Source organism: Pipra filicauda, unplaced genomic scaffold (genome assembly GCF_003945595.2).
Source record: "Pipra filicauda isolate LSUMZ 115617 unplaced genomic scaffold, ASM394559v2 scaffold75_size2874737_pilon, whole genome shotgun sequence".
NCBI classification, from domain to species: domain Eukaryota; kingdom Metazoa; phylum Chordata; class Aves; order Passeriformes; family Pipridae; genus Pipra; species Pipra filicauda.
In genome coordinates, this window is record NW_024104931.1 from 739,450 (window position 1) to 765,635 (window position 26,186).

The 26,186-nt window shown below is 48.6% G+C and overlaps 1 protein-coding gene across 5 annotated transcripts in view; it reads right to left on the bottom strand.

Moving 5' to 3' along the window:
* The window catches only part of LTBP2 (latent transforming growth factor beta binding protein 2), a 71,384-nt gene that overhangs the window by 36,733 nt on the left and 8,465 nt on the right, over window positions 1–26,186 (bottom strand). For all 5 annotated transcript variants that reach the window (XM_039389690.1, XM_027720183.2, XM_027720182.2 and 2 more), the window contains exons 2-5: window positions 25,895–25,965; window positions 20,063–20,306; window positions 1,986–2,167; window positions 557–727 (exon numbers count right to left, since the gene is read on the bottom strand). In XM_039389690.1, the coding sequence (XP_039245624.1) occupies window positions 557–727; window positions 1,986–2,167; window positions 20,063–20,306; window positions 25,895–25,965 (668 nt within the window). The remainder of the gene's footprint in view (window positions 1–556; window positions 728–1,985; window positions 2,168–20,062; window positions 20,307–25,894; window positions 25,966–26,186) is intronic.

Here is a 26,186-nt window from a genome sequence, read left to right on the forward strand (position 1 = left end):
TTGCTCCCACCAACTGGCTCCAAGACAATGTGACCAACCCACAGCTGGATATCCCAGTGACTTGATGAGCAATCCCAGGAGCTCTGAAAGGCGAGCAGAGGTTTCAGCAACCCTGTTTATAAGAACAGTTTGCAACCTGCAGCCAGCTCTCCTGGCTGCCACGTGAGTTAAGGAGAGAACAGGAGGAAATTAGGTGATGAAAGTCAGCCCCAAGACTGGATGCCAACTAAAGCAGTGAGCTGGCTCTGAGAAGAAGGGGGTGGCGAGGCTTGGCTGCAGGCCTGACTCAAACACATGCGTCCCCTCTAGCCGGAGTGGGATGGAAACAGCAGTTGTTTGCCCACAAAAGAGAGCAAAGAGGCAAAGTCTGTCTTCCTCCCCCAGAGATGGAGTAAGCCCTAAAGAGACCAGAAAACATCTTCCAAGGCACTGAGAGAGGTCATCTCCTCTCAGCCCTACAGCAGCCCAAGCGCTTCATCTGCAGAGTCAGGAAAGGCAGGAAGAAGAGAGTGGGGGAGCAGGCAAGAAAGTGGGCTGGGGTCCTTGGGGTGCTCACAGATGCGGAAGCCGGATTTGGGATCGTGGTCATGCCCCCCTTGGCTATAGAGAGTGGTGGTGTCTCCTTTCTCGCAGCTATTGTAGCAGCGCCCACTCCGGCATGTCTGTTTGCAGATGGTGGGTGTGAAGATGATTTTTATCTTCCTAATCTTCTCTGTCAGGTTGGCCCCTATGAAAGAAAAGAGTAGTGCTGAGTGGAAACAACATCTCCAGGCTGGGGGGCGGTAATTCACAGCTTAAGCTCCAAAGTATTTCCATAGCAAAGAGTGGTCTATGTCTCTGCCCAGGGTGGTATTTCTCCTTGTCCCTTGCTCACTCCAGCCTGTTCTCTGTTCTACCACCTGTAAGAGTTTGTCAACACATGAAAAATGGCAAGCACCGTGCTCTGCCTGCCAGGCTGGAGTGGCATAACTCCCTGTGAAGGGACACACATGCACTAACTTCAGTATAAAGGGTGTTCTGCTTTAAAGAGTATTCCTTCTCCAGCCACCTAGTAGCCGGGAGACTGGCTGCTCTTAAATCACTGGAAGGTTTCCCACAGGAACACACTGGTATTCATAAAAGAGAGCATCATGGCTTGAGAAAACAGATGTCTTCCTACAAGTGTTCCCTGACCTCCTGCAGTTATCTGTGATCCCCTTCTGGTCCTTCACCATCCTTAGATACAGGGGGAAGTCACACTCAGAGCTCTTGGGGGCTTGTGAAAAACGGACAACAGGCAGAACTATTGTGTAACCAGCTGGCTTCACACCAGAGCCTTCTATTCCACCCCACCAAGAGAGTCATGTGCTCCCCTTGCTCTGCTCAACACCCACTCTCCCTGTTTCAATCTCCACTTTCAGATTACAGCTTCAGCCAGGCTCATGGCCCTATTTACAGGGGCTGAGGTGCCACATGGTGCCTCCTTGGGGAATCACAGGTTCAGGGGGAGCCAAGCTGCAGAAAACAACTTGCATCTGTCCTAGCTGGGGAGGTGCTGAGGCCCATCAACCGCACGTCTCAGCAGCCTGGCCTGATCCCTGCTCATGTCAGAAGGCACCAAGGGGGCAGCCAAAGGGAAGAACCAGATATTGGTTGCACAGTCTGACCTTGAGGGCTGCTCAGACTGAGGAGGAAGCTGGGAGACACCATTCCTACAGACTGAGGCCATCCCTCTTCAGGTTTAACACCTCTGGGAGGCAACTGTCACATCCCATGGCTCTTCTCTCATGCCATCAGCGTTTTGCTCCACTGATTTGCCCACCTTCAGTAGGGCCCCTTTCTTCGCCAAGCCCAGCAGTGCCTATGCTGACCTTCCCTTTCCATCCCACTCAGCAGCACAGTCCTGGGAGTCCAGGGTTTCTTGAGGATCCCCAGTCAAAGTGCTCCCGTTTCCCATGACACCCCAACAAGAAGTCCCAAAAGAGTGACAGCCCTGGAGGCCTTACCCTTTGCAGACAAGGTGTGCTCCTGGGAAACTGCATGTGGCCCAGAGCTGCTCTGCTCATGGCCATTCCCGTTGGGGAGTGCATTAGAGGTGAGCTGGCCATTGCTGGCTGGGTAGCGCCGGACAGTCCTTGATAACCCTGTGTGCTGGGCGGAGACAGGAGAGCCAATTCTGCTCTGAGTCCTGTGGAAGAGAAAAAAATGAACCAATATTCCTCACAAGTAACTGCGCTGACCCACAGTGCCTGTTCACCAGTGTACCCTGCAGCAACCTTCACTGCTGAGCTGCCTGAGCCACCACCCGGACACAGAGCTCTGTCCACCTGTGCAGGATCCCACTCCTAACCTGCTTTCATCATCACCATGGCACCATTTCACTCTAGGGACCATGGCCCATGCCCTGAGCCTGGCAGGGCACAGTATTCACCAAGATGCCCTGTCTGTACCATCACATCAGGCCGTTCCACCACAGGAATGCCCCAGCTGCCTTGAAGAACTTCTGCCTGCTCATCATGCTCAAAGGCTGCTCCTTGCCCCACCATACCCCTCCCCCAGCAAACACAAGCATCTCCAAATACACTTGTTTTTATGGTGGGAGCTTTCTCAGGACCTGCTGTTCTAGCCCCAAAGAAGCACTAAAAAAACAGTGAGGCAGTCAGAAGAGAGACCAGACCAAGCACATAAACAAAACTTGGCCCATGAGAGTCACAAACAAGAGGGAATAATAACCAAGAACTCAAGTCTGTAAGTGCAGTTACAACTTTCTGCACTAACTGCATTTATGGCTTTTGGTGTTCTCTGGGGCCTAAGCATGGAAAAGCCACCCAGCTCACAAGGTTACACTTCATACTCTTTTATAAAGCCATTCAGACCACTAGGCAGAGTTCTTCTCATTAAACCAGCAAAGCAGTACATCTTGCTCTACTGCACTTGCTTCCATTCCCTTTAACTGACTGGCAGCACCAAGCCTCCAAGAGGGTGCTCTGCTTCCCAACAAATGTCTCTCTCAGTCTCACCTGCCCCACCTGCAAAGAAAAAGGCTTCGTACAACTGGGAGCCAAAATAGGTTGGCTGCCCACGTGCCCCTTAGGCTCCTTTGAAAGTCCCAGCCTTGGATGCCTCTGCAGTTGAACTTAAGCACTGACAGCTCTTCTGCTGTCCAACACCTCCATCTCTGACTGAATGGCTGGGGCAAAGAGACCAGCACTCTCCCACTGAAGTGTCCAAAGAAATCTATACCACTCTATGGTTTTTACCATCTTCCCTGTCACAGTCAGCACAGGGGGTGTGTTACAGTGTCTACAGGAAACACAAATTTCTAAACCCAACAGGATTGGATGATCCAATGAGAGGTGGCTCTGCCTCACTGACATTCCTTAGATAGCTTGGAATAAGATCTGGGGAGATGGAAAGGGAGCTCATGCTGTGCTGGTATTCAAACAGGTCAAGAGCAACACAGCCAGCGAGCCCAAAATCTGCCCTGAACAATGGAAAAGATGACATACAGGTCAATCAATTGGGAACTAAAGGAAAGGAATACAGAAGTGAAGTGAAGAGAATCTATGAAGAATATGAAGAACCACTCTTGACAAAGGAGTTAATTTTCATAATTTGATAGAATTACACACATGCACATCAACAAGCTCAGAGTCTATGCTATTCCGATAAAAAAATGAACAGGGCAGTACAATGTCAATCAGGCACATGCAAAATGAATAACAAACTGGCAATGTGACAGAACACAAGAAATAGTTGTCACTGGGGAAGGAATTAGATGGGTTCCAGGGTGATCAGTATGAAGCCTGGCACGATTCAAGAATTTCATCTGGAAATAAATATTTTTATTTCGAAATAAACATATGATCGACATCGATAATGTGTGCTGCTGACACAAAAATTTGCAATGTGGTGTATCATGATGAGAACAGAGCAATCACACAGAACAGTTTGGATCTCTGTGGAGGGCAAATCCTTTCAATCAACATGGGATTTTAATAGAGCCAAATGCAGGATTACACTTCTAGGAAGAAGGAATGCAGGCAGCAGCTGCAGATAGTCAGAGATGATCCTGGAAAACAGAAATTCTGAAAAGATTTCGGGGGCAATGACAAGCGATCAAATATGAACTGTCAGTTCAATGCCCTGACATCAGGACAGTGAAACATGCAGGAACGAGGAGGTATTTTTCCCTCCCTACACATCCTCATGACAGTTGGATGTAAATATGCTGCAATATCATCTAGCTCTGATGCAAAGTATGTCACATCTTCTAAGGGATGTCAAAAAATTGGAGAGGATACAGGAAAAAGAATGACAAAAATAATTAGAGGGCTAGTGAGAATGCCTTTCTGTAAGACACATAAAGTATTCAATCTCTTCAATTTAGGAAAAAGAAGATTAAGAGGTGCTCTGACTACAGGACACAGGTTTCTCCACAGGAACAAAACACCAGGTGTAAAGAGTCATGTAATCCAACCAAGAAAGGTAAACCATGAAACAACATCTGCAAACTGAAGCCAAATGATTCTGTACTAGAAATCATACCCACATGCAGCAGTATAGCTATTTTCCTTCTGCAAAAACCTCAGTATTGGATTCCCCAACTCCTGATACCATTGCTTCAGGAGAGGAAAGTGTACTGACAAAAATATTTATTGTCTTGTTAAAATCAAGATCTAAACTTGATGAGGACAGCAAGGAGTGTTTGTTTTTCAATAATCAGCAAGGCTAGCCAGAATAATTGAAGAGAAGTGAACCTTATTTCAGTTCTACCTCAGTCCCTTTCAGAAACTCTCCTGAGATTCTGCAGAGTACCACCTATCCCTGATGGCCCAGGCATGACCTGCCCACACATTTCTGAGCTATTAATTCAGCCCTGCAGCCAGCAAATTAACTTCTGGTGCCTGCTACCTACTGCTTTGTCACCTGGTGTGTTACTGCTAGTTTTGTTAGTGACAAAGACATATGGAACTCTAAGGACACTAGGTGAGAGCTACCAAGCCTTGGAAGCTCAGGCACATTTATTCTCTGATCTCTAGTGAGAGATCCCAAGCATAGTCCTATGGGTGAACATGGCTGGGGTTCCAAGGTCTTTTACTGCATAGACAGAAGCACCCAAAGAAAAGGAGTTCCCCAGCCCAACAACACTGACTGTCTTAGTGCTGGTCATTTGAGGGCAACTTCAGCCCCGAGTTCTGAAGAGTCACTGGGTGAAGGTGACTGGTGGCATAACACAAGGAAATATCGACTCTTCTGCTTGAAAATCCTCAGATCATTTTGACCCTTGACAAAGGGAGCATGCTATGTGCAAGTAGCAGGGCTTGACCGGGCTCTACCCAATGCCTGCCTGAAGTAATTCCACCCTTTGGTTTTAGGAACATCTCTTTTTATTCCCAGGATTTTGTAACAAAACCCACAAAAAAAAAGAGAAGGGCTTTAAATAAAATAATCATTAGTATTTCAGTTCCAAAGAACAAGAGATTATATGAGCTTACTGCAAGAGGCAGTGCCAACTTTACAAAGGAAAAATGGAGTAGGAACATTACTCCATGGTTTGCAACACTTGAGGAAAAGCCATCCTACCAAGATCCTGTTGGCAAAGCACTCCAGAGTGAGTCACAGCAGGGGAGTGGGGAGGAAGTCAGATTTGCTTTGAATAGTTTGTTTATTTGGTTTTATTCTAAGCATATGAGCCCTGGGATTTGTGGACTGAGTTGAGTAACACCATTCTACCCTGGGCAATAGAAATCAATGGCAAAAGGCATCTTTCCATCTCAATTTGTCAGTCCCAATCCATTCCCAAATCATGCCGAGCAGCTGGCTCATGGTCAGGGAATACAAAACAGAGCTTCTCCCCTCCAAACCTTCAGAGGCAGTCCATGCTGGGCAGACAGGGACAGGCTTGCTTGAAGTGTCTTGGGAAACGAATCTGAGCTCACTACATCAGTACTGATCTGGTCAGAAGCCATTAGCAACCCTTACCCATTTGGAGGATCTTAATACACATATGGCTGGAGCTTGGCCAGTTCCCATGGATCTACACTGCCAGAGGTTCTCTTGTTGGTGTGGCTGTCCTAGGGGTAAGAGTGAGGATGGCAAAGAGATGGTGTGGCTCCAAATCAGCAGAATGTGGAGTTTGTTTTACCATTCTGCATGCCTCCACCTGCTCAAGAAGAAGCACTGAAGAGGCAGAGGAGGTTGACATTTCAAGCACTATATTCCAGGACACTTAAAATCCCAGGGCTTCATATTCATTCAGTCTTACAGCCTCCCTCAACATGGTATTACTTCCACTCTTCCAGCCAGGCACATGGCCAGCACAGATCTCTGCAAAGAGGCAGCGGTCTCTTCCTTTATAGACAACCACCTGCCAAGCAGCTGGTTTCCCTGCTTTTCATCCGTCAGAGCTGCTGACAACTTTCTCTGTGTCAGGCGCAGCCTGTGGGGCAAAAACAGCATGCAGACTCCTAGGACTCTCTCCTTCTCCTTCTGGGCTGTCCTAGAGCGCCTGCCTTTGCAGAGTTCAGGTAACAGTAGCAGTGGTCCAGGGGAACACATAGGTAAAGGAAGGAAGGCAGAAGGAGCAGCGTTCTCCTTCCAGAAGCATGGATGTGTGTGCTCCTGCTGATCTCCATCACCTGAAAGGTCACTGGCTGAGATCTCAGTCACCTTCACATGGAAATACCTGTAAGTATTAGGTGATAACTGAAATTAAAAGACACTTGGGATGGGAGGGAGCTGTGCAGACAGACTGACCCACATCTGCAACAGTTCAAAACTACCCAAAGAGCACTTGTAGCTGCCCTCTTCTGAAGTGCAAGTCAAGGACCTAGACTCCCCATAGGCCCCTGAGGACACATGCTAGAAGTCAGAACAACTAGGGGAGATCTGGTCCCTTACATTCTAGTGCTACATAACCCTGTAGGATCCAAATGATACCTATATGACAACCAGCAAGGGATCCACACCTCTGCTATAGCACCTTTGTATGTAAACATTTTATTTTCAATAGGTTTTGGTCACAGCAGGGTAGAGAAGGTATTTTTATTCCCTGGATGTCGTTCTCTCCTGCCAGTCCCACATGAACCTGCAAGGTGCCTGTCCCCTGACTAGAGGAAGTGAATGGTATCCTGTCACTCCACTGAGGACTGAGCTGGCAGACTCCCAACAACCATACAGATGGATATGAGGACTCTTATTTTCTGAATCAGCCACATTTTTTTTTAAAGCCTACAATTTCAAGACTAGGTACACAGAATCACAATAACCAAGTCTAAATCACTGAGACTGAGCTATCTAGAAAACAATACTGTTTTTCTAACCCACTGTATATAGAAAGTGTTTTCAAATCTCTGATCACTTTAGATGATCGTGATTCTCTGGGTAAGCAAAAGCTAGAGGGAATGCAGGTGGGGCAGGTCATTCTCTTAGAGACTTAATGCCAGGCCTCCTCCTTGGGGTTGGAGGCAAAGGTGGCAAACTCTTCAAAGCACTTCCCACTCCCCAGCAGCAACACCTCAGTCTTCCTGGATTTAGCTTCTATCGGCCACTCTTCATCCAACTGTTGACTTTGGCTAGATTGCTAGTGAGCTGGGAAATGGTGTTTCTTCTATTTGTATAAAGGAAATGCAGAGCCAAGTACCACAAGAGTGTTACTGGTTTGTCATCCAATCTGCCTCACCCTCTCCCCAGCCATGACTACAGCAGGGTGGATGGCCTGAGGCACTGTGGAGAGAGTGAATCGTGGGCAGTGCAGTCAGCAGGGAGGGGTACTAACCCCAGACAAGGCAAGGGCTGGACAGATGAGGGTTGGAAAGTCACTCTTCCAGCTGGAACAAATCTGCACCATGCTGAGCATCAGGGAGAGATGACAGAGGTCACAGAGACCTAAGGAGCAATTCTCAGGAGGGCAACAACAGAGTAGGACAGCACTGGCCAAAACAAAGCTGAAGATAAGCAGCCCTCACAGAAGAAACCATCTTTCAAAGGTCCAGAAACCCCCATCCCAGGGCCCAAGTCCAACAAGCTCCATCTCTCCAAATACAACCAGCCTGCTGCTTAGGATGCAACTCCTGCCTCCAGGCACCTGGAGAGGCCACAGGCTGCCCGTGGAGCTGGGAGCAGAGTCCCACGGAGGGGAACCATTGAAGCAATGTCAAGTCCACCCCAGCTCCTCCAGCCCGCAGCCTGTGTGTGCATCTCCAAGATGAGAGGCTTCAGCCAGATCAGGGGCTGAGTCATGCTCAGCCCCTGATAACCTCCCAGGACAACAGGCAGGTTCTCCTCTGGATTTTAAACACCGAACAATGTACTTGGTGTCTGTCTTGTCCATCCGCCTGTCCCTTTGGCAAAACATCCTCCCTGCTTGGGGCCACAGGGACCAAAACCAGTGATTCACTTCCCCCTTTGTAATGCTCGGCAGTTGCTGATTTTCCACTAAAGCATCGCAGAAGAATGGGCAGCCTTAACACCAGTGTCTGTGTCTACAGGAGGAGAGAGAAGCAGCCAGCCTTGGAAAGCAGCAAATTGACTGCAAACCAGAAACTTCCCCTTTCTTGGACTCCAAACAGGTTCCTCAGCAGGCAGACAGGATTCATGGCTCAGTCTGCAGGCCCCCAAGCACAGGAGAGGTATTGCTTAGAGAGCACTCAAGTTTATTATCAATTAGCTCACGAACATGCTGACAAGGAAGACAGCTCTGCTAGAACTAGGGAGGGAAAACCACACCATACAAGGCACCTGACTTCAAGCCCACCCACATCATGTCCATAAATCATGGCTCAGTTTATTATCTCCAGGAACAGCAGAAATACCTCTGAAACCTGCCTGTAGCTGTCTTCAGCTCTAGTACCCCCCATTCAAATGAAGGAGACATTGAAGTTTGAAGTCCCTGTTCCTCAGGGTTTGGTGGAAGGCAAACAGGAGAAGCAGTTACCAGCCTCCCCCAGGCAGAAGACTTTCCTGGCAGAGTCAAGCAGAACCTGTGCACCATGAAGGCCACAGGAATGACCACCCAGTACCTTTGTGTTGGATTCACAGACACCTGCAGCCAGATCTCATGTCAGTTGGGACACCAGACACAGGCATCTAGACCATTACAGAGACATAAAGGCACAAGTCATCCAAATCCTCCCTCTGCTGTGAAACCTCTAGAGCTTCTGTAGGCAGAGGTGCCACTGACAACACCCTTTTCCTTGGGCACAAACAGCACTGCCAAAGTGGGTCTGCATGGCCAGGAACATGTCAGACTCCCTCCCTCACATGATACTCAATGCTGGTGGTACAAGCCAAGAGCCATGTCAGTCCACCATCCAGGTGCCACCCCTATCCCTCACCATGGCTAGTAAGAAGCTGTCACAGAGCCCACATGGCTCTCATTTTGGGCTCTCTCTCATGCCATCTTGCAGTGGTAACTCCAGCTCCTTGCTCCACTTGACATATACACCAGTGGCTGGCCAAGATTTCTCTGGATCTCTCACTACAAACCATAGCAAGAGATGTACAAGTCCATGGGACAGTAAAGTCCCCAGCTGTCTGCCCCATGCCAACAGGCTCAGACTTCACCACCATCACCCTGGCATCTTCCTTCTTCTGGCCCCCAAAACAGTGCTAGTGATGCAGGGCCGTCCTTGCTGGCTCCCAGCCCATCATGTAGTGCGCAAAAACAAAGAGGGAGAAAGAGATGGGCTGTGAACTCTATTTTTATCTGCTCAGGAGTTGCTGGACACCACATACAAAAGTGAACTCGTCTAAGTACACAGAGAGCTAATAGGTTCTTTTTAACCAGCCTCTGGGGATCTAACTTGCTCCTTAGCCAAAGTGGCTGCTCACATGCCTCTGCAGAGCTCTCAGCTGACATTAAATGCCCTTCCCTTGTCACACATGCCACACATGCCACCTGCCACCCTGTGAGTGTTCTTCTTTGCTCTCGCATATTAAGCAGTGAGCAACTGACTCCCTGGAAGAAGTCCAGCTCTCCAAGCATGGAAACAGCACCTGCCTAGTCCAGTGAGGCTGCAGAAACATGCCCTGCACAAGGGCATAGCACCAGGTGGTCACCAGGAGCTGCAGATTGCACCCAAGGTTGGATACATCGGACCTTAGTGCTGACCCATAAAATGGTCAGAACCGTGATTTCCAAATGCCAAATGTGATAAAGAGCTGTATGCAATCTGCTTGTCTCCAGAGCTGAAGTGCAAGCCAGTGACTCTCAGAAAAATCAAAATGCAGCCTGCAATCACTCTGAGCTTCAAATGGAGCCACCAGAGGAACCAGGTCAGGCTTCTTGATTACAAATGCCACATATGGGCCAAACCTTGCACACTCCATAGACTGAAACAGGAATTCAGAGGATAAGGTAGATCAGGCAAGCTACCACTTCTCTGGCAGAACTGCCCAGGCTGGCCTACTGTGCTGAGCCGCAAACTCCTTTGGGCTGAAACAATGAGAAAGCTGCCACAGTTGGCTCCCCTGCTGCATCTAGGGGCTGGTGTTCAGCAGCACAATCAACAGGCACAGCACTGCTCCCAAATGTAGTTGCACAGCCACTCTCATGCCTTAGTGAGAAGACACACATCCAGAAGTATCCTAACAGCTGCCCTCACATGCAGGTCTCCATCAGTGCCACCATCTCACTGCAGACATCATCCCATAGCCACAGCTTTTGCACCATCACAAAACCAGGCATAAGCTGCTGGCACAGCTGGAGAGCTGGTTTGTCCATCATGCAACGTGACCACCCCACTGAGGTTTAAATCGCTTTCACCAACCACACCAATGCCTCCTCTGCCCCTCTCCTGCTCCCCATGTTCCTCAGTACAGGGTTCTATTTGGCAGGGGAAGGACCTGTATTTAGGGCAGTGACATGCAAGAGGAGAGGACAACATATCAACCTGTCCTTGTGCCCAGAAGCACACCAAGATCTCCATCTGAAAGGGCCCTCTGTTTCCATAAGACACAACAACTGCAATCTGAGGGCCTGGCTGCTATCTAATGAAACCTGCTGCAGGGGCATCAGCCAGAGAAAAAGCTCATCACTGGCTGCAGGGAGATCACTCATCTCCCCTGTAACATAGCACAAACACAAGCACTTTTTAGTTTCATTAACATCTTGTTGCCTAGTGACACCCACCCTTCCACCAGGCTGCCAGCTTCAAAGCCCTGAAAAAACACTTTAGCCTATTCATCCTCACATGCACCCCAGGAGTGGGGGGAGTCAGCTGCCTGCCCCCCGCTTTACACAGGACATGAAGAGGGCAGGCAAAACCTCTCTCATCCCAGGCGTGCAAGTGAGGTGAAGAGCTTGCAGCTGCGCGCACACAGACACACACACACACACCGGGCATGAGAACAACAGGGTGGAGAAGAGATGGGTGTAGTGCTCTCATCTGAAGAAGTGAAGAAGATCTAAGACATATTTTAAGCTCTAATAATGGTTGAAGACCCAGCAGGACGCCCTGGCCTTTGGATTTATTAGCTCAATGTGGTTAGGTCTCCTCACATCTCTCCATCCCTAGCCATACGCAGGATTCCCTCACCTGCAGCACTCAATCCATGAGAGCTGTGTTGGGATGTAACCTTTGCTGACCACTCTTGAAGTCTCAGCCCTGCCAACGACTGGAGAATGAGCATCTCAGTGAGTTTTAGTCTGTGCTGTTCAGCACTGGCTCCACCCCTCCACTTACTCACTAGCCAGAAGACTAGAGGCTGGCTGGGGACTAGGAGCGCTCCTGGCCACGTATGCATGATGCCTGGTGGCAAAGCCAGAGTTTCCAGAAGTACCATGACCACGAATCTGCTCTACACCTCTCTCATGTGGCCTTTAGTATCCACACCAAGGACCATCAGGGAGAAACAGGTTTCATGGAATCCTCATCTGGAAGGGATCCAGAGCACTGTGCCTGCTTTGGCAGTGCTCCTCCAGCTCCTCAGCAGCACAGCTCCAAAGTGATGGAGAAGGCAAAGCTCCAGTGTCATTATCAACCTGTCTTTACATCCCTGGAAGAGTTTGGCACTTTGCTTTTTAGAAAGCCTTATTGCTGAAAAATTCACATGGCCACCCTGCCAAGGCTACAGGCAATCTAATACACCCTGTCTGCCCCCTCCTAATAGCCTCAGCCTCAAAGTATGTTCCCCATCCTCCAAGGTCAGCATTTGGCTCAGTTTTCAAGATATGGGTCTATTAACCCTCAGCTCCCTACCTCCTGTTGTAGTTCTCAGAACTCTTTCCAATATGTCAAGATCTTTTCTGGCAATGCAGAATACCTTGACTCAGAGCAGGACCCCAGGATGCACAGGAAAAAAACCCATGTGACTTGGGTCTTTTGCCTCCAAAGTCCTAAGCACCACCAGTCCCTCATATGCAGCTGCACACATTACCCTCTGCTGCCTACTTTGTTGTTCGCTTCTACCCTGCAAAATTTCAGCCTCTCCTTCCAGATTTCTTCCTCCCGTGGAGGATATTTTTCCTTCAACTGTAACAGATAATATTTTTCCAGCTTGAATATCTTCTGAATTCCTGCCTATATGTTTAGTTTCTGCATGTCCCTGAAGAGAGCCTCCATACAGGTGAGACAAAAAGAAGGTGGTGCAGAAAGTTGGGTACCAATCCCATCCACCACCAAGCACTCAAGGCAGCATTTCTCAGAATGCTTCTGAAGAAAGGAGGGGAGAACAAGTATATTTTATATGGAAACTTCTAGATCTTCATTTCAACCACCCCTTGTACCAAATCAACTTCAATTAATCCCTTGTTTCCTGCTAGCACTGGTGATTTATGGAAAACACTCGAAACCAAAGAGAAAGGCTTTGATTTTACTGAAGTACCAGCTTAAACCAAATAAGGCAATGCACAGTCAGGTATGAGAAACTGCAGCATAATCCACATGCACAAGGGAGCTGAAAGCAAGCTAGATGACAATCCTGATTCAGGCATTAGGAAAACTCTCCAGCACTTGATCATGTGGCTTTAGTGCTCTTCTAACACCTTTCTCTTTTACAGAACTGCTGTATAAATTGTATTGTCATAAATGTCCCAAATGATGTATGTATAGTATATAAACTAGACTATAAATTGGATTTTCTGTGCTACCTTACCTACCACGTGTAAAATGCATTTGCCTTGCACCCTGCTCTCTTTCATGGAGTCTCAGATTAAGCTGACAGTAGCAGCATTTTTCTTTCAGTTAGAAGGGAAAGTGCATTTGAATTGCCTAGAGGCTGAGTTAAGCTATAGGAATGACTCCCAAGGAGGTGCAGAAGAACCAGGTCTAATGTAAAGACCATATTTGGAGTTTAAAAAAGGGGCCTGAAAAAGAGTATGCAACCCCCTAGAAAGTAAATACATAAAACACATAAAACAGAACGGTGCTGACAGCTTTAAAACACTAGAAAGTAGAGCAACAGTATCTGGTGCCAGGTAGAGAAGGTATATCATGTACTTTAAAAACAAGAGTATTTTTATATTAAAAAAATTACATTTGCGCTCCTCTTGGGTAGCTTGAGTTTTCCCTTTAGGCTTCTCAGCCAGCTTGCCAAGGGCTTTTGACTATGTCAAAGCAGGAGAGAGGATGAGATCTGGAGCTTATGGAGATCTCATTGCCCTGAGTGTAATCTCTTTTCACATATTCTCATGTAGACTGGCACTGGCTTTTTATTTTCAATTTTTTAACAATGTCCCAGATATCTACTCAAATTTGCCTCTGGATCAAGGAACCTTGTGAAAACTATATTGCGTGAGTGAAACACCTTAGAAAGCTGCAATTAGGGCTTATCTGCACTGTGAAAATATGCCATTCAAGTAATGAGCTCAAAGACACCACAGTGGCAGAAGGGAAGACTGGCACCAGTGTTCTACCCTAGGAACTCAACATCATGCACTATGGTCTCCTGGGCTGGTCCCATCCCAAACGAAGTGGGAAAGTTGTTACAGCCCATGCCATGAGAATGCACTCATGGGCAATGGGGGGTATGCTTCTCATTCAGAGGTGACTTTTATTTTCTCTGATATTTGGGGATTAATAAATTGCAATCCTCATAAATGTGAAGTGAGTGACAGCCACAAGTGAGCAAAAGGTGCATTCAGTAGGTATGTGGCTAGTATAGACCTCTTCCTAGTACTATACGTATCATGGACAAACAGTCTTGGACACTCAGCAGAAAGTAAGGCAGAAAGCAAGCTCCCCTTTTTCTCATAAATGTGTAAAGTTCAAAGCTGGCAAGACAAGAGGCTCCAGATCCTGCTTTAACAATAAAGACAAATCTGCCTCTGTTTGGAGCAGCATCTTTAAAAAGCAAGTGACCCTGCAGTGAACTTTTTGTTCTATCTGCTAGTCCACAGTGATAACAAGCTCATCAAGATGATTTTGCCAAGCCCCAGTTCTCAATGTCATGTTTTAAGTGGCCACTCCAGCGCAGACAGCTTTATATCCACCCATGGGCTCCACTCCCCTCTGCAAAGGACCATGCTTGACATGTGACTACCACCAGAACAAGAGCTGGTTTCAGTCAATTTTCAAATGGGGGGAATATACTTTCTTCATCCTGCAACCTCTGCTACACACCCAAGATCCTGCTGTCTGCTTGCTCCCTGCTGTTCTCATCCTTCGCTTCCAGGAGAACAGAGTTTTTGGCAGAGCCTTCCTGCTGGCATGAGGTTCCCAGTGTTCCCAGGCCAACCCTCCTCAAGGGCTGCATAAAGCCCTTCCTCTCATCAGGAATGGAGGAAATGTCTCCTCCAGGGTGCTGCAGAGGAGACTGACATCAGGAGTCAGTGGGCCAGGCACGTTGCAACTCAGCCTTCTTCCTTTTCCATCCTGAAAACACCAGGCAACTCCCAGCAACTGCCCTGCCTAAACAGAACCCTCTTAGAGGAAGCTCCCTGCCCTCAAGAGCTTAGCTGCATTAAGCTGTCTGCACAGTGTCTCAGCACCTTATACCACAGCTATGTCCTTTTCTCTTGCCTGAGTTACTGAGAAAATGTTCTGCAGGTCCCAGACATCTTTTCTTTTCTGTGAAGAGGAAGGATACCTTGCTTTCCAGGCAGCCTTCATTCAGCATACACATCCCTTCTGGGCAGCACAGCTCCCTTGCACAGATGCTGGTTACAGATTTATGCCCAACACTCCTGCAGAAAGGGACCTTCTCGGGTGACAGCAGCAGGACCCTCCATGTACAGTGCCCAGAGTCAGAGGCAGCTGGTCATCTATCCTGATGGTGAGGGGCAGGGGCACAAGCCCTTTCCACTCCCTGCTAAATAAACATGAATTCTGCTGATATTTCAGCCTTAGGAAAACAAAGCTGTTTCCATTTAGGTTGGCTTCTGGGCTGAGGTGCAGCTCCTCCCGCACAATCATCTATCAGGGCTCTGCTTCTCCAGGCAGAGATTCAGGCTGAGATCAAGAAGAGGAAGGATTTGCCGGGAGGGCCTCTTACACCCCCATGATTTTGCTCTCCAGAGCACTCCCTGTTCCAATCAGCACAGTGCAGGGACCTCTCAGCTTCTGCAGCAGCTAACAGGTCCCCACAGGCTCCCTCACACACCTGACTCCAAATCTCCACTGAGCCATAGGCTGCTAAAGGGACTTGGGAAGCGGTGTTCATCGCTTAGTCTGTATTTTAGGGGATGACAGCTTGAGCATCACCAGCTCTGGTGTCAGCAAAGTAGACCCAGAGCTGCCCTTCTAGCCATGTCTTCCCCTGGGCAAGAGCTGAGCTCAGGTAAGATTGAATACATCTTCTTCTTTAGTCCCAGGGAGAAGAGATAATGCACACCATACGAGCAAGCCAAGGATGCAATGATTCTTCCCCAGTACCTCTCCAAACAGAGGCACTGAAGGCTACATGTAACACCAGACCCCTGACACCTGTGCTCAGCACAATGCTCAGGCTGACCTTCACGTCCACTTTCCCAAAACTGCCAGCATGCCCAGAAACAGATCTATGACAGCTACAGCGGGAATGCCCACAGATCCATTCACTAACCTTCACCCCTGCCAGGTGCTAATACAAACCAACCAGTACAGCCAGTTGTGTATGACCAGCACAACCCTGTTGCTCAAGAAGCTGCTACTTCTTACCAAGGCTGAGGGCACAGTTCTGACAGTAAGTTATCTCCTGCTGTCACATTTATGCTTCCTGGGCTCTTCTGGCAGAGAAGCCACAGAAGGCATCACTGCTTCTGCTTCCAGGTGTGAGTTCTGGAGGGCCTGAGCATATGTGTCAGAAGCAGAACCATGAAAACTAGCAGCTGTCTAATCATGCTCTTCACTAAGGCTTTATGGGCTCCTACAGACTCCCAAAGACTTCCTACCTCCAGAGCAGGCTACTGTCCACAGTGAAGGTGCAGTCATCATAAACAGCAAGTCCAACTAGCTCATGATAAGAAATCATTTTAAAGCAGTCCCACCACTCAGGCAATCAGGGAATATTTTGGTCCAGGCAGTTCCTGAATAGCATAGCTGGCTTCTCTCTTAACTCTCTCTGAAGACTCACTTCAGAACACACTGAAACCAAAATCACCAAACCCAATCTCTGCTGAAAGACCAGGACCCTGCGGAGGATTCATGGGTTTTGTTGCATGTTTGTAGAGAATCTAATACAGCACTGTTGTAGTGCATGGCTTCAGAGTTTCTGATTGTTACCTCTGTACAAACAAACACAAATAAAGCCAATATATATGCAAATAAACAAAAGGAGAAAGCAAATTCACTCAAGTGAGGATTGATTTCCTGTCCGGGCACAGCAAGACAGGCTTAGCAATCTATAAGGTCACACTCTTGTGCAACTCCTGCTTGTTCACAATGCAAATGTACAGGGAGGTTGGAGACTGGGTGTTTGTCCTGGAATTGAGTCTTCTCACAACCACTGACCTGGAATCACCAGCATCCTCCATCCACCAAACCACCAAGAGCTTCTTCTACCTCTTCCTTATTGACAAATCAGACAAGCCAGCTCCTGTGGGATCATGGCAGACTGACAAGAGTCAGTATCTCACCAGGACAATCCACTCTTATCCAGGAGGAGACTATGGACTGGAAAACCCAAGCTGTTCTTCTCAAACTTGACAGTGAACTGAACTCCAGTGAACACGACTCCAAGTTTGCAGTGCCTAAGAACCAATCCTCATACTTGCAAGCATGAGCGAGATCTGCCTAGCTCTCAGAAGGCAAATAAACTTCTTGCTTTTGCTGCTACAACTGTACAGAGAAAGTCTGATGCAGAAGCACAGAAATAGTAGTATAGAAATAGATGATGATGTAACTGCAAGCAGGCTCCAAGTTCAGAGAAGTCTAAGAGCATGGTTTCATGAGACAAATGATCAACCTAAGAAGTGCCTTCCCCATCACCAAAAGGGGAATTCCCTCCTTTTCTTCCCCTCACTACTAGATTTGCAATTCTGTCCAATTCTTCTGGTCTCATGATATTTCAATAAGCCAGCTTAGTCCACTGAAGTGACAGAAAATCATCCTTAATTCTGCTCTGTTCATTTTTTGCAGGTTTATTTAACTGAGCCAACTCATCCAGAGGCCAGATGAGGACATGCAAGTGAAGTAGCAGAAGGGCATGGCCAGGTGCAAAGGCAGCAAGACCTTGCCTTTGGCTACCAATGCTCATTCTTACAGGCTCCTCAGCTAGCCCAGAAGTTGGTATGCTGAAGGGGACACTCAAAATATTTAGGAAACAGCAGCAGGACTTTTAGGTCATGCAGTTCCACACCATGTTGTAAGATCCACAGAAAAAAACCCTGAGTGACTGAATTGCACAGGAAAACATCCAGGGGCTGAAGAGAGGCATTTCGATGCAGATCAGTGACAGGGTGCAGGCACTCCCCCACCTGCCTGCAAAGGAGGGCCGCTAAACATTGTCTGGGCAGGAAAGGCAGCAGCCTGTGGCACAGCACCCAGAGTGTTGGTGAGAACTACCTCTCAGAGACACACACAGCAACCTCAGGAAATCTTTCAGGACATCTCCAGAAGGCAGTCAGTGGTGGACATATGCCGGAGTCCTACCTCTGGCCATTGCAAAGGATGACAGTCAAATTCCCTTGCTGAAGCATGGAATAAGGTGACATCCTATGGCCTCCATGAGGAGGGAAGGAGGAACGGCATGGCATGGTCCTTAATGGAGTCCTATTTCCTTGGGACAGTGCCAGAGGATTTAAGGTACATCAGGCAGCTGGGCATTCAGCAATCCCAGCTCAGCGATCACTTGACACTATGTCTTGACTGACTGGACGAGAATTCTCTTCCAGTGCCTGCATAGCCCCCTGTCCTCTGCGTGGAGTCTGAGGTCATGTTCCTTACTGGGAAAGCCTTCAACAGGTGCTGTATCTCCAAGGGCACTGCTCTCCCTACCCTCCAGTCCCTCCACACAGACTGATGGCACGGACGGGTAGTAGGAGATCATCACTGTGGGGAAACTCGTCAGCAATGCCTAGGACTGCAGGCACGTGCAAGGGTTGTGTGCTTGCTTGGGCACTGAGCCTCCCTCAGAACAGCAATGACAGGGGCTTGGCCACATCTCCCTGCCAGCATCACCTCTGCCTTTCCTGAATTTCGTTCCTATCAGATAGTCTTTCATTTGGGCACCAAGATATGTCAGCTTCAAGAAACTACTTGGTGTCAGTCAACTCTTTGTCAGTCATTTGAGCCTCTCCAAAATTGTTGACAGCCAAGGGTAAGTGTCTAGAAATGTCTCCAGCCCATGCATTGCCTTCACTTCAGAAGAGAGAGAAGGGCAGCAGCTACTTTAGGAGCAACAAGCATGTTGAAAACAATCTGCAGGAATATAGAAAAACAAAGGCTGAATTGCCCTTTCCTTGGGCAGCTCTGAGTGATGTTGACAGAGAAAGTCAAGAGTTCGGAGAAGTAAAGGAGAAACTACAGTTACCTCCTGGCTAAGCACCTGTAATTTGCTATAATGTCTTCTTAATGACTGAGGGGCTTCTGCTGGAAGCCATGTGCAAATTCTCTGCTTTGGTGGCTACCAACAAAACCAGTCTTTCTGGCCCAGCAACTGAGTGAGTAGCAGCAAGAAAGACAGGAGCCATTAGGGGTGATGCAGCGTAACACTTTGCTCCCAAGTCCATGGACTCTTACAGAAAAGCAGAGACAATTTAAAAAAACCCAAACGAACAATATGTGTGGGTTGTTGCACAGCAGCAGGCACTATTCCCAACTCTTCATCCCCACCAAGCTGCCAGTACAGCAGCAGTGCTTGTCAGGGAAAGGCACCTCTCCTATCTTTACTGCCTCCTTCAGCAAAAACCCTACAGCTCCAGCAGGATGTCACAAAACCCAAAGTTTTGTGGAGGGGTTGCAGCTTGTGTACAGGAGCATCTCGGTACTGACCTGAGGCAGGTGCACTGAAGTGCTGAGCTCTTCCTCACCCAACAAAGGACCAGATCATGCTACAGTTGTCATCCTGAGCTTAACACATTCCTCACAGAGTCTCTCCTGTATGGACCTCTCTGAGCTCCAACATCTGCATCTTTGCTTCTGTACCCAATGTGCAGGCGCCTGCCTGGGTACCAAAATGACCCAAATCACAGCAAGGTGACACAGAAATATGGAACAAACAGCTCAATAATGGCTAAAAACTGCCAGGAGACATCTCAGAGTGTCATCGCTTTGCTAATACCAGCACTTCAAAGCACACCTTAGATCTATGTACTCTTCAGTTGGTACTACCTGGATGTATTGCTCTAAAAAATACCCTCTTGGGAAAGAAATTTAACTCCCACTCCTCTATCCACCCTGATGCTACCATGAAGGCTAGTCACCAACAGGACAGGGGCAAACTGATGACCTTCACAGTTCTCCTTCCTCATGGGAGCATCATTAGCCTGTCCTATTCCTGCATGTGCCTGGGGACCATGACACAGCGCTGGGTACAAACTGAGTCCCTTGGAGGGACAGCAGGACCTGACCCCCCTATGTTGGCTCCCACAGCCCATGGAGGAGTTTCCATTGAAATCCAAGTTGCCTGGTCTCATAAAGTGGAGGCTGTGGCCCAACTGAGCATGATGTTAGTTGCCTGAGCATTTGTGGGAACATCCTGCCAGGAACCAGGTTTGACTTACACAGCTGGGACGTGCCGTGGGATGGGTGCCTGAGCCCCCTGCAGGGAGGCATCCCGCCCTGTCGTGCTGGTCCTCCTCCGGAGGGAGCTTGTGGGGGGCTGGAAGGCAGCAACGGCACCAGGCGGGTGGTATTCCTGCTCGGGAACAACTTCTTCACACCGGAAGCCCTGGAAGCCTGAGCGACAGGTACAGACCTGGGGACGGCTGCAGGAGCCCTTGTTCTGGCATGGCGGGTCGCAGACAGCTGAGGAGACACAGAAAGGCCATTAGTGGACACAGGACTTGGCCCCACGGTGGTGACATCCAACTGAGGCTGCACAACCAGGACAGTCCCATCTCCTCTCTGCAGGCAGGTGACCTTCACAGTCGCAGTGTAACTGCTGCTGGGGGCCCTAACACAAGGTCACCTCCATTCTCCACACTGGTCTCTGCCAAGCTCTTCTCCAACAAAACTCATTTCAGAAAGTTCAGAAATGAGCAGCATGGCCTCCATGGAGCATACAGCCTCCAGCATTGCCCATAGTGCTCTAGGCAGGAATAGGTCCTTAATCCCAAAGCAAGTTATCTTTAGTCTGTTTTGGGGTCTGATTTGCACAGTGCCCTCGGTCTGTCCCCTCCAGAGCTTTCCAGCTTTCCCTCTGGAGCTGATTTTGGAGTCACTGCACTCCAATTCCTATGGGGACTTACAGTTCATTAACCCTATGCCTAAATCACCCTCTGAGCCTGCGTGTGTTCCTAATTACAGCACATCAGCTTCAGTTTGCGCCGTGGGAGGAAAGTGCTATTAATTATACACTGGACCCTAATACCTCCCAAGTCAACAGATGCCAAATAGGGTTTATAACCCAGCCAGCAGCAGCCAGAAAACCACAGCTCACTCCAGTAGGACCAGGCTCATTGTTCTGAGCAAAAGTAATGAAAAGGCACTGGAACACAGTGTTGTCCTTCAAAGAAAGAAGGGGCCAGCTGGCCAAAGGGTAATGAAAACTTGTTGGACAACACAAAGTGGACATTAACCTCCAGCCACATGGAAGCCCTGTGAATGGGTTTCAACCCAGGCAGCCACCACTTCTGCTGAAGGCCCCTTTTCCAGGACTGTCCCAGGGAGACTGCAGGGGCATCTGACATCCCACCACCTTCACACCCAGCTGCTGGGCTTTCATGAGCACGTCGCTCCCGCTCTGGCTGTTGCTCTCCATCCCCCCAAGATCCAAGCACACTTGTAAGAAACACTGCTTCTGAGCAACAAACATACAGACAGCTCTACCCTTGTGTGCCATCCATACATCATCCTGCTGTCACCAAGTGAGAGAAGTCCTTGTGCAGACTCTTGAGGTCCTTTCACAGCAGTATAGCCCCCAAAACCCTTCCCTCATCCCACAGATGGCCCGCCATCATCTTTTCCTACCTAGATCAGGGATATGTTCACTGGAATGTTTCATGTGACATTTATTACCATGTTAACACTCAGGAAGAGAGGCAGACCTCAAGGAAAAGGAGACCCCAAGTCACGTAGGGCTGTATAGGTTAAAGCCAGAGATTTTGATGAAATCCCCCAGTAAAATAAATCAGCCAACACTGAAGACTCTGGAACAGGGACAAGGTGCTAGTCAGGCAGGAATTAACTGTCTCTGGGAAGTCTGGCACTCCAGAAGTTGATGTAATTTATAATAAAAAACTCAGCTGTGATTTAAATAGACTGCCAGTTCCTACTGTTATCTCCCAATAAATGCCTGTTTTAACAAAGGCCACCAGTCCAGGAAGCCTGCCATTGAAAACAACCACTTCGCATGCTGAAATACTGCAGAGCATGATGCTGGGACCTGGAACCACAGCAGTTCTCACAATCTCTCCCACCAACAATGTTCATAGTCATATTAGACTGTGCCCTTCAGCAGGAAAGCAGTGATAAGTGACCAGGCACTTTAAAAAGCCCCTAAGGCAGCTGATATAGAGAAGAGAAAGAAGGGAATGGGATTAGTTTTCTGGTCTCTTCAAGCAGGATGGGTGGGGAGCTGCCCTAGCTGAAATATTCCAGCTCTGGGATTAATCCCCTTCCTGGTTGCTTTTACAGACTTGGGAAGAACTTGAAAGAGCTTTAAAATCCAGTGGTTTTCACGCAGTCTAGCTATGCAATATAAGGAGAGCAGATCAGTCAGTGGCAGCATTGCCACTGTGAAATCACTAGTCAGACCCCCAAAACCATTACACTGACTGAAGAAACAAGACAGTTAAAAATATATATGTATTTGGAATCTTTCTTTTTGCTTTTTGGTTTCTGAGCCCAGGGGTTAATCTCAGAATGTTGCTTCCCAGCTGTGGGGACTGTAAACAGTTGCTGTTGATGGCTACTCATTTCTTCTCTCTCTAGTCTCATGTAATCACCTGCTGCAGGAGCTGGGGCATTAGGGAAAACAAACAGCCATCTCAAAACTCTTAATAAAATGATGAGACTTGGAGCACTGCCAAGGTATCACTAGTAGCAATGCTAGTTTGTTCAAGGGCATCTAGCAGTGCCCTCACAGATCAAATCTGGTGCTGTCTAGTCTTCAGTGCATAAGACAAGTCCTTCCAGCAAGGTCACACAAAAGGGATGACTGCGGCATGACTGACCACCCAGCTAGGCCAGGCAGGCAGGACCATCAGAGGGGAACAACACCAAGCTCAACCTCCCATCGCTTTGCAGGCATACCCGGCCCTGGGCTGAGCAATGACACTGCAAGGTGACATTCAATTAGTGAGTCCCTGCAGCTCTGCATGTGCTCTTCATCTAGGAGGGTGGTGTAGATCTTCACTGTAAGCAGCTCCTGCTCAGTCCCATTTAAATGCGGGGGAAACTGTCCATCGGCTAGGCCCTCCATAGGAAAACTGCAAAAGGATCCCCAGAAGGGATGGACAATTTAACACAAGTGAGATCCGTGCAGGGTGACAGGCAGGTAGATCAACAGCAATTCAGGAATAACAGAGAGAAAACAGAACTTCAGTGAAGAACAGTCAGGGTTCAAAAAACCCTACAGCCACTGTACAGAAGAAACACAAAAGATGAGAGCAAGTGAATGTCATTTTGCAGATGTGGAAAAGCCCCAGGTGCTAATGTGACTGTCTGAAGTCACACTGTGAGGCCACAGCAGAGCCAGCAACTCCACCTGGAATCCTTGCACTTTTTTGGCTATCTTAGCTGCAAGACCATCTGTACAAGACTAGCAAGTGCATTAGTTTAGTTAGTCCTTCCCGACATACTGATTAAAATGTTTCTTTCAAACTGTAAAACATCCATGACAGAAAAGAGCTCACCCTGCATTTCCAGCCCAGACCAGTGTGCTTTGGTATCTCCCAAAACAGCAAAGAACCATCATGAATAATTCCGATGAAAGTGGAGGATGATAAATTAATATGGGGAGGTTAAGCAAGAGGATTCCCTTGCTCTTAAGCAGAGGGGAAGGATGATGAGCTAACAGGCAGCAGCCAAATTACTGACAAGTGTACACTGCAGCCACTGCATCCCCCAAAACATGGGCAGTGCAAGGGGACTTCTGGCCAGCTTGTGTATATAGGTTTCTTCTTCACCAAACTAAGGACATAATGGCCAGAGTCTCACCCCAGGACAAAGTCAAACAGGCAGGGGGTTGGATGAATTCTTCAGGCCTACATACAGATGTAGTTCACTATCCCTAATGGCTCACAGGATGGAGCCTCACAAGATGCCCTGTATGCAGCTCAGTGTGATGATGTGGCAGCGTGTGGGGTAGAAATCAAGTCCACTGCAAGCAGGCAAGATCTTCCTTCTAAACTCCTTTAGCTCACTTTCACTTTCCCAGGAGACACTGTTGCCCCAGAGAGATTTCTCTCTTTAATCTTCCCAGTCACTGACTGTCTGAAAATTCCACAAGTCCTCATGGCACTTTGGTCCTCATAGCTGGAACATACCAAAAGACTAGAGACACCTCCCTATGGCTGGAGTTTAGTCATATGCAGAGATGTTGGAAAAGTCCCTAGAGAAGCATGGTGAACTAAGAAACCACCATGCTTGGTAGGTGAGAGGAAGTAGATTATGGCAACAATTTGGCCTATCCTCTCTCCTGCACCCGGGCTCAAATCCTTCAAAACCAAGGTCCTGTCAAACACCTCAACGCCAGTTCTTTCCATGCTTCATCATCCTTAAGAGGTTCCCTCTGCCTGCATTTCTACCCTGCTAACTTCCCTGATATGCCACATATCAAAGACCATGAGATCAGACATTAAACAGCATTACAGTGCAGAAACTAATTGGGATGGGCTGTCCAGCTTGCCTTGGCAGCTTTAAAAACAGCTGAATGTTTCCACCAGCTTGAACTCCATCAGAAAAGCCCAGAGAGGGAGGTAGCTGAGAATGAAATTATGTTTACACATCACCAATCTCCACCTAAGTCCTGCCTGAGATTTACCATCCCCTGTCAGGGGGACACTGTCAGGCCTGATCACGTTAACACTGTCCTTTTAATGAATCCTTGAGAACAAGGGCCCAGCACCTAAGTGATCGCTAGGCAGCCTGCATGGCTGCAAGCCCAGATCTACTGCTCCTACCAAAATCCTAATGAGAGAAAGATGCTACCATCACTGGCCCCGCACTGTGTTTACAGACGCCGTCTGGCAGCACAGCACGCTCTCTACCGTTTGGCTTCTGTCGGCAGGGGGGAGAAGGAGAAGGGAGGTGAGTCAGCCCTTGGCCCCCAGCTCCCAAACACCAATCGCTAATGCAATTACCCCAGCACAGCCAAAGCGCCGTGAGATCTCGAGGCAAACAAAGCTGAGCCTCTTTCCCTGCCTAACATCTGGGCAGCTGCTGCCACTCAAGTGAAGGCAGATGCTCTGGGCTATTCTGGGTTGGGCATTACCCTCCAGAAAGCCTGACTGCTGCCTGTGCTCCCTGTCCTCCCAGCATACCAGGCACTGCAGGCAGCCCGGCAGCTCCCTGGGATCAGGCAAGTGCATGTGGCCACCAGTTCCCTGGGAAGGCCCACAGGTGGGCTGGGTGGTGCAACCCTATCGTTCAGGGACAGGGATCACAGCAGGGGCTGGTCTGTGGCTGTGAAGCTATTGGGGATGGAGATGACAGCTCACTTGCCCCTGGTAGGCATTGCACTGGTGCCTCCCCAAACCTCTTCCCTTTCAGTGCTGGGTCAGGGAGCCCACAATGAGCTCAGCCCCCAGGGCTCTGCCAGGGCTGTCTGGAGGAGCAGAACACTTATTACTCCCTCTGTGGGTAAGCAGGAGGGCCTTTTCTGCACTGCAAGAGTGCCCTGCACCCCACTGCCATTTTACACATCCCATGTGCTGCTTCGTGTTCCAGCCCCACCCATCCCAGCCCTTGTGCCAACTTCATTAATTGCTTTCCTTAATAGCACTCAGATAATTTGCAGCCCTGATTTCTCCGTCAGCATCAGCAATGCTCACCCACAAGAGCACAGCCCCAATCTGGTTCCCACCCGCTGGGACTTTCACAGACCTGTCTTTGCTTCAAGCAGGACAAGTGAGAGCCTAAGTCTCAAAACTCACCCATAAATGTGCCACTGCAATGCCCTGCCCACACAAGATCCTGCTTGGGATGGACACTAATAATAATAATGAAGTAAAATCACAATTATTCAGTCTACTCAGCCTGCCAGGAGACAGGAGGAGCTGACCCACAGCCTGGCAAACTCACAGGGAGGTCATGGCATTGCCTCTGCAGACCCCATGATCCATCTCCTTCCCTGCCACAGTGCAGGGGCCACCTGCAGGGTTACAGCACTACTCTAGCACTTTTTAGGGGTGCACTGTGAGACTTGCACTGGCTGAGACTGTCATACTCACGTTTGATGCAGCGGTTTGTGCCTGGAGCCATGGTCCATCCTGGACAACACTGTCTGCCACAGACATTTGGCCTAAGCGGAGAGACAAAGCATGCGGTTAGGAGAAGGGGAAGTCAAGGTCTTGTTGCAGCCAGCACCTCTGAGTCACCCGTAAAATTATTTCCTGCAGCATCTAATATTTCCTTCCAGATGGACCAGCAGCTGAGATCAAAACCAATGGGACAAGGGCTGAGTTGTTTAAGTGCTTGGAAAAGAAACCCCCAAGGACTATGTGAATGATGCAGTGTGAGCGA